Source organism: Semicossyphus pulcher, unplaced genomic scaffold (assembly GCF_022749685.1).
Source record: "Semicossyphus pulcher isolate SPU_LCO1_2020_fin unplaced genomic scaffold, fSemPul1.0.p SCAF_6, whole genome shotgun sequence".
Classification (NCBI taxonomy): Eukaryota; Metazoa; Chordata; class Actinopteri; order Labriformes; family Labridae; genus Semicossyphus; species Semicossyphus pulcher.
In genome coordinates, this window is record NW_027211737.1 from 18,607,980 (window position 1) to 18,616,984 (window position 9,005).

At 42.9% G+C, this 9,005-nt stretch overlaps 1 protein-coding gene across 1 annotated transcript; it reads left to right on the forward strand.

Annotated features, from left to right (window-relative positions):
- The first annotated feature begins 3,780 nt into the window (after positions 1-3,780).
- foxn4 (forkhead box N4) lies at positions 3,781-8,733 on the forward strand. Its single transcript, XM_069683564.1, has 9 exons — positions 3,781-3,860; positions 6,132-6,298; positions 6,762-6,874; positions 6,980-7,090; positions 7,301-7,428; positions 7,518-7,614; positions 7,708-7,915; positions 8,003-8,395; positions 8,483-8,733. The coding sequence occupies exons 1-9, from the start codon at positions 3,781-3,783 to the stop codon at positions 8,731-8,733; spliced, it is 1,548 nt and encodes a 515-aa protein (XP_069539665.1).
- Positions 8,734-9,005: the final 272 nt, after the last annotated feature.

Sequence of the window (9,005 nt, forward strand, 5' to 3'; positions counted from 1 at the left end):
TTGCTTTTCCATTGCATAACTGATTATGTAACGTAGCAAGAAACAGAACTGCTGTGGATTGTTTCATTTGAAAGTGTGTCTGTTATTGTGACCCAACAGCTGTGCACACTTGCAGTAAATGTCAGTCTGATGATAACATTTCAAGATACCATAATTTATCTGGACCTAGTATTTTAGAAGTACTACTACCACTAAGGCTGCATTTAGTGATCCAGTGGAAGGTGTTGCCGTAAATATTTGAGGATCCACTTTTGACAATGATTCTCCTTCAACAGGGCAGTTGTTACATGTTTTGCAAAAGCAGATATCAGGATTACAACACTTTCCCTTCACTACTTTGAATGACTGTGAGTGAACTTTTAAAATTAGAGTTTTCCAATCCAATTGCCTGTTTTTTCATACAAGTCAAAGTCATGTATCCATCCATCTATTATCTATACCGCTTATCCTGTTCAGGGTCCCAGCTGTCATTGGGCGAAGGGCGGGGTACACCGTGGACTGGTCGCCAGTCAATCACAGGGCTGACACATAGAGACAGACAACCTTTCACACTCACACCCGCATTGCCCCTATGGGCAATTTAGAGTCACCAATTAACCTTACAAGCATGTCTTTGGGCTGTGGGAGGAAGCCGGAGACCCCGGAGGGAACCCACGCATGTACGAGGAGAACATGCAGACTCCGCACAGAAAGGCCCACCTTGCCCAAACCGGGGTTTGAACCGGTGACAGTGCTAACCACTGCACCACCGTGCAGCCCCAAAGTCATGAATTTAAAATTTAATTCAAGTATTGGCAACAAAATTTACTTCAAGTATCAATAGTAAAATTACTCATAATGCAGAATGGCTACTGTCAGAGTTATATTGATATAATAATATGTGTTATTGTATTTATTTATAATGGTTGGCCAAGGTGGGGGCATCATTTTCTGCCTCATATAGTTTTGCTTGTTAATTATGTAACACTTGATTAGGCCAACACAATTTTAGAAGCAAATCAAAGTATATAAAAATATACTTTAAAAGCAACTAACTGCAAGCGTCACAGAAATTAAGTGAAGGTAAAAGTCCAGTATTACAGCTGAAATGTATTGGATTAGGTGAGTGTGATGTGGCGTACAATAGAAATAATATAGTAAAGTAAAAGTACATTTAAAGAGACATGTGATGCTGAGACTGCAGTAAATGTTTAAATAACTAATCAATAATCAGAACCGTTGCAGATTATTTTTGTCAATCAATAAGGCTTGTTGGAGCCAGCTTTAGTAAGATGTTGCCGTTTTTTGTCCAACCACAGTAGTAGCATTTAATCCAGATAAATTAATTACTAAAATGCTTGTGGACAATGTTGATGTGAAGCATATATAACCTACACCATCATCACCACCACCACCACCACCAGTGTCCCTCCTGTTTCCTGCTCATAACCCCGCGGGCTTTAGGACCTTCAGGTCGTCTCTGTGAGGACGGTCTTGTTTTTGTCCGTTACGTTCATGCATGTAATCATTGATTGTGCCTATTGTGACGGGCCGATTTACCATCTGTAGGGTCCCATGGGGCTGATACTGCAGTCACTGCAGTCTCCCTGCAGACTTGAAGGAATCCCCTTTAATTTCCGGCTGCAATTTTAATCTCCAACAGGTTTCACATTTAAGCCTGCCATTAAAGCACCACACCTGCCTGTGTTATCTCACTCAGCAGACGGTTTCACTCTTATCATCTAGTGCAGGGAGATTTTTTGAAATAATGCCCTATTGAAATGTAAAATAGTTTAAAACTGAAAATATGCCTATAGGGGGAAATTTAACTTTTTCTTCAGGGGGGGGATCATCCTGGAGCCCGGGACCTAAATGCCAGGGGTCAGATAATAATATATTTCTCCCAGAAATTGTGAAAAGAAAGTAAATAAACGAAGACATGCGCACCAAGAGCTCCTATTTAACACATAGGACAACAAATAAGTCTTAAGACAGATTGACGTGAGAAACATGATCTAAGCTAGGCTCGACTCTGCTTAAAAATGACATCAAATCTGGCAACCAATTACCATTCAAGTTATCCTTTATTCAAGTTAAAGGATGCAGATGCTTCTCTTCATCTCTTGAATAATTTACTTGCCATTGAGTTGTAGTTTGATATAGTTTTTTTCAAGTTTAGGTTGAGTAAGGACGAAGTGACAGAGTTCTGTTGTATTTTACGTGTATTGTAATGCGTTTTTATTGAATTGAATCTGCACTGTAGACTTGTGTGCTTCTTTGCCGCCTCCTGCAGCAGCCCCTCCGGCCCCCTACCCGCCCTCCCTCCGCGCCTCCCCGGCTCCTTTTCCCACCGCTGAGAGGAGCAGGACGCGGCCACAGCGGCGGGAAGCAAATTATCTACAAGCACTTCCCTAAAAAAAAGTTCACACTCACTTACACAGATGCCACCACAACTAGAGACTCACACCGTCTTAGACCTGATGGAGGGAGCTGACTGGGAATAACCTGACAGGACAGGAGGATATAGAGGAGCTAAATGGATATTGAAAGTTCATTCTTTAACTCGGGTGGTTTTCTGTTGTTTTATTGCGCTAAATCTTGTTCAGCTATTCTCATTTTTTCCACTTACTTGCCTAAATAACCTGAACTGTATTTAGGCCTGAGCTCATGTATTTTGTATTTCATTAAGACGCACCTGTTAGCCACTGGAGCTGCAAGGACGGTGTGAGGCAGACAGGAAACTTCCACTAATACGTATTTTTTCTCTTGCGTGTTCATCCCTTAAGAGGACTACAATGTCTGACTGGAGTATGGCCTGACTGTTAATGCAACAAACCTTATTTTACTATATTTTATTGTGCTCGGACGCGGTGGAGGAGCGAAAAACGACCACACTGTGACAGAAACTCTCCTCATAAACTGAGAGAAAAATCAAGTCTTCGCATCAGTACTTCTTCCCTTGCTGTGTGAAGTGTGGATGCTGTCGGGACTGTTAACAGGCACTGCATTAACAGCAGCTGTCAAACTCATGGGACCCTCCTGCCCCCCGGGCGACTGGGAGCTCTGCTGAAGTCTCTACTGCGCATGTCAGAGCGCCGGACAGCTCCAGAGAGGGAAATTTAAAAACGGTTTTTGGAGAATCAAGTGCAGCACAGAGAAATACAGTACAGGGGCTCGCGACCGGCTCACATATTCTTCAATATCATCCAAAACAGGTATTTTTTAAAATTATTTCTTTCTTTCTGCAGTATAGTCTTTATTTAATAGTTGCTTTTTTATGAGGATATTCGCATTTTTATGATTTTAGAGTTATTTGTAATCCTTATCAAGCCGTGCTAAATGATAAGCCATTTAAACCTTAGCCGAGTTAATGTTATTGTTAGCAAACTGTTATGTTTACATTTGAACTGAATTCGTATTCTTAAACACCAGCTTTATTAATCTTTTTAGTGTTTTTGTGAAATGAGAGTTAAGGAAACAAAAATCATTCAAAGTGTTAAAGAGCTGCAGTTACAACAAAGACATGCTGATGCTAAATATAGTTATTAAATGTTTAAATGTGTTTATTCTTATACATTCAAATTTAAGTGTAAAGTGTTAGCTTTTTTCGGAGCAATTTTAGCTATATATTCAGAAATAGCACAAGTTGCTCCACCATGTATACTTTCTAAAGAAGACACTATTTAAAGTTAATATTTGATTTCTACAATGCTTGATTATTTCAGTTGAAAGACTTATTGGGATCAAAACCTAAAGTCTGTATTATTTATTTTGTTGCAGAGGTACCACATATCCCAGGAAATGATAGAAGGTGGAATTACATCCAGGATGTCAGGAATAATTGAGAATGCCGGGCATCATCCGTCTCCACAGGACTACAGGTAAAACTTCTGCTTTAATATTTAAGGACAAACAGTTACATAATCTTCTCACACTTTATGTGTTATTTTCTGTTGCATGCTGTCAAAAACACTCAGGATCAAGCCTGAGACGCCTCAATAGATAAAAGGCATATTTTTTATAAATCAAACCCTTTAAGGTGTTTCCAAAATGGTCATGGAACAAATTGCCTAACCCCACTACGTTTCATCTAAAGGTAGATGGACAGCTCTTTTTGTGCATGGGGGGTTTCATGAAAAAAAATCCTGAAGAATAAATGATTTTCAGTCTGAATGGATCTGTCAGAAACCATCAGCTCTGTTTACACTCCCGCTGTCGGCACACGGAGAGCCTGAGCCTCTTGGCCTGCCGGCTCAGGGGGAGACGGGGCGCTCTGGGTCACCAGTATGCACAAGTGGCTCCCAATTAGAAAAGGAGGGAGGAAGGAGGGAGAAAAAGAGGGAGGCGGTGCAATATTTAGTGTTGTTGAACCTCTGGGAAGGCTGGGATGATACATGGAGACACCAGCTCAACATGTTTTGCATCAGTGAACAATTTCTATGCTGCTGGTAGAGAGAGGAGGGGAGGTGGGAATACCGCCCAGTCGGTTGTATCTTCATAGTTTATATCAGCGTGTATTAAGCATGTATAATGGATAATTATGTAGAATCCTTAAATAGATTTGTGAATGGAAACTGTATAAAAACAGTTTTTTCAACCTGTTGTGGTGCCTTTTTTTAATACTAGACAAGAAGAAAATTCATTCAATCCGTCATAGACTCTTAGATTCATTTGCTTGATTATTACAAAATTTGATCAGACATTAAGAAAAAAATAACTGCAGAGAAGAAGCTAAATAACTAGTCAGTCTGAGAAAGTTACACCAATCTGAAAGCTGAGATACTCAGTCTGCAGGGTGTTTAACTTTACAATGCCACCTGCTAGAAAAAAAGACCATCACTCCAAATCATTACTGGCTCATACGATGCGTTTGAGGACGTGTGCTGCTGATTCCTGGCTGCAATGATGTCACTCATTCAGACGGCAGACACCCAGCCCTGACCTCAAACTACATTTGCACTACCCCTGGCCTGAGGCTCCGTTGGTTTCCCCGTTTAGGGAGGACTAGGGGGGAATGGGTGGGGGTGATGTAGGGGGGCTGTTGGGGGCGGCAGGGAGGACAGAGGCTGGAAAGGGACAGGGAAGCAGATGGTATCCTATTTGTCCCTCTTATGTGAGGGCTGTCATTCCAACAGATTAATGCAAGGGCCGGGGAAAGAAAAGAAACGACAGAGACAATCAAGGAAGGGTCTGGGGAAGACAATAGAGCCACGTGCCACTGGGCAGATTTGTCGTTTGGGACACAATAGGTGATCATTTTTCAATAGACAGGGCCAACTGTTGCAGGCAACATGTGCTGCTGTCCCATGTTTCAAACCATCTCATGCGTTGTTTACTTATGATTCAGCCAATGGTTAACGCCAGATCCTGATCACCTGACACACGGTTGATTTTTTAATAGGAGATTTGGTGTGTGTGCATGAGGGGGGGGTCTCCTCCTACACTATCCACAGACCCTGAAAAGTAACTGAATAGTACGTGTTGTCATAGCGACACCAATTACTAAACCCTTACACAGTAAGTGTGTGTGTGAAGGGAAGACTGGAGAGGATTCAAGAGGATTCCTCTCTTTTATTTCTTTCTTGTCGAGGCTCGCCACATAAAAGACGTAGTGACTGAAAGCTGATTGGTGCTGGCACGGCACTGGTTAAACAGAAATAAGCCATTTTAAATACTTTATAGCAGAAATTAATTAAATTATGGATTGAAAAATAATCTGAACTGAGACATATTTTTTCTACAAAATGAATTGCATTTTTTAATTTATGTAACTTGTTTCAAATTTGTATTCATCACGTTTTAGCAGAGAGATAAACAAAGATCAGTGTGCCACTCCTAGAAGACAACAAACAATCTGAACAGATGATTTACTCTGAATGGAAAGCTTGTTTAACTCCCTCATTGTTGATTAAGACTGTCACTGCTAAATAACACTTGTAGTTAATCTTCTTATGGTAAATCCTGGACTGCACGGCTCATACACGGCTCGGCCGAGCAGCTTTCATCTCATATTCAAACTCATTACAGTGGTTTTTGACTTTTTAAAAGGACTAAATGTTTTGTCAAGTGTTTAGATTTAAATTCCACTTTGTGTGTCTGAGCCAACAGCCGTGTTAACCCCCCCACCCCCTCCTCCTCCCTCTCTCCTGAAGGCTTCTGACCACGGACCCCTCCCAGCTGAGGGAGGAGGACCTCCCTGGGGACCTACAGTCTCTGTCATGGCTCACCTCTGTGGATGTGCCCCGTCTACAGCAGATGGCTGATAGCAGAGGCCACAGTAACGGGCCATCCCAGGGCAGCCTGCTGGAGCAACAGACAGGTGAGGTGACAGGGAGGGGACAGTGCAACATTCAAAAACTGCAGCATCTCTCTGATTGGATGAATCAGGACGGCTGGATTCTTCTGGATATGAGGACGGTTTTGTAAAATATCCTGAAAGATAAACACCAATGAGAAGACAAGACTGGGAATTACAGGAGTTTTTGCTCACTGTAATATTGAGATCAAAAGTGCAAACAATTATACTTAGAAGAAAAAAAAATGTACCATTATATTGTGTTTTCAAGATAATTAAATGATCACTTACCTCACCAAACCGAAGACATTACGATAAACAGTTTAATTGCAGAGTAAAGAAACCTTAAAGTCTGTAAATAGTTATCTCATCTCAAACCACAATCACTAAGTACTATGCTACTGTTGTAAGCTACATCCAACAACTTCAAACTTAAAAAAACCGTAAACCTTTAATCTAACACAAGTCCGTCTGCTCCCCCTCACAGCTCAGCTCAGCAGCATGACGATGACAGCGGGTCAGGGCTCCATGCTCCACCTCCAGAGCAACATGCAGCACAGCCCTCTGGGCATCAGCATCATCAACACGCACAGCGGAAGTGTGAGTTCTCAATGCAAAGCAAAAAAAATAAAACACATCTGTGTTTTTATGTGATTATGATGGATATATCGCTTGTTCTTAAATATTCCTGTATGTGTATCACAGATGTCTCCATTCTCCATGAATGGGATGCCCTCTCCAGGGTACCAGTGCCCTACCTCAGTCTACCAGCCCACACCCCAGCAGGTGTACTCTCTCACCCAAACTGGACAACAGGTACAAAACTCTAACCTGATACAGAGCCTGATTAGATTGACAGTATGAATGATAGTCCTTTAAATACTGTGTAATGCTTACAGCCCTGAGCCAGTCTCAGTCCTGGGCTGATATTCTTATTTTTTGTTTTTGCTGAGTTGATGGTTTTCCTTTGCTTCTTGTGGTGATTTCCTGGATGGACCTCTAATTATTCTCTCCTTGTTATCATAGTGTTCAACCGGTGGGCTTTATAGCAATGTCTCTTTCAACAACCAAAGTCTATTCACACAACCTCGCCTGGCTCCACAAGACCAGGAGCTGCAGCCCAAGTCTTTCCCCAAGCCTATCTACTCCTACAGGTCAGACCTCACTCATCTAGCTGTATATAAAACTGATAAATTCACTTTGAACAATGTTTAAATAAAGAATTGTTTTGTGTTTTTTCCAGCTGTTTGATTGCCATGGCTCTGAAGAACAGCAAAACTGGCAGCCTCCCTGTCAGTGAGATCTATAGCTTTATGAAGGAACACTTTCCCTATTTCAAGGTTCGATTCCCGATAAATATTAAACAATACAATAAAAAGAGGGGTTGCATGGAGATGAATAATTGGATTTATTATACACTTTTCTCCCTGCAGACTGCACCTGATGGATGGAAGAACTCGGTCAGACACAATCTGTCCTTAAACAAATGTTTTGAGAAAGTGGAGAACAAGACGAGCAGCTCCTCCCGTAAGGGCTGTCTGTGGGCGCTGAACCCTGCAAAGATTGACAAGATGGAGGAAGAGATGCAGAAGTGGAAGCGCAAGGACCTTCCAGCCATTCGCCGCAGCATGGCTAACCCTGGTCAGACTCTTAGTTTGTTGAATGTAAAAGGTCATCTGCCCTAAAATCAATAACTTTATTTACTAATAATCTGTGTTTCTCCTGCAGATGAGTTGGACAAACTGATCACAGACCGTCCGGAGAACTGCCGACGGAAGGTTTTAGAGCCCGGCATGACGCGGTTGCCGAGCTGTCCGACCGGCCTCCCGCTGACCGTCCCACCCCAGATGCAGCCTCAGCCTATAGTCACGCTGTCCCTGCCCTGTTTGCCCCTGCACCAGCACCACCAGCTTCAGGCCCAGCTCCAGGCTCAAGCTCGCCTGGGCCCCATGTCCCCCGCCCCGGCCCAGACGCCCCCCCTGCACACGGTCCCTGACCTTTCCCACAGTCCCCTCACCCAGCAGTCCAGCAAGCCGCCGGACGACTTCTACAGCGTGCACGGGGACACGCACACAGAGGTGGACGCACTGGACCCTAGCATCATGGACTTTGCCCTTCAAGGTAAATAAATGTTTAGGTGATATTTTTTTGTTTGGTATATATTTAAGTGTTATGACGGAACACTAAGCCTCCCATCTATCTGCTTAGGTAATCTGTGGGAGGAAATGAAGGACGACAGCTTTAACCTGGATGCTTTGGGTACCTTCAGTAACTCACCCCTCCGACTATCAGACTGTGACTTGGGAACAGCCAACCTTCCTCCGGTCTCCACTGGAGCGAACCTGCCGCTGTCAGATGTGCAGGTGACGGGCCTCTACACCTCCTACACCTCCCAGGACCCCCTGACTTCACAGTACATGGGTGCACCAGCCAACAGCAAGCCCATCGCCCTGTTATAAAGCAGCCGAACTGTCTCAAACTGATTTTATTTAACTGTCTGTGGATGCCAACTGAATAAGTGGTGTGGTTTGTTTGTGCGACTAAAAGTACAAATCACACTGCTTTCCTTCAGTCAGCTGGGAACTACTTAAAGAAGGATGTTTGAAAATCACTTACAGTCCACATGATACTGCTTATTAAGAACTAAACCTGCTGATAAATAAGGAAATGGTTGTAAGGAACAGACTTTCAATATCTAGCTTTGCTAAGCAAAGACTCAAAGCCTGTAAGA

Bases quoted from the DNA above. Each gene is read 5' to 3' on its own strand.
- foxn4 (XM_069683564.1), top strand. From the start codon at position 3,781: ATGATAGAAGGTGGAATTACATCCAGGATGTCAGGAATAATTGAGAAT. The intron at 7,429-7,517 runs GTCAGACCTCAC...TGTTTTTTCCAG, and splicing joins AAGCCTATCTACTCCTACAG to CTGTTTGATTGCCATGGCTC. The intron at 7,615-7,707 runs GTTCGATTCCCG...TTCTCCCTGCAG, and splicing joins AACACTTTCCCTATTTCAAG to ACTGCACCTGATGGATGGAA.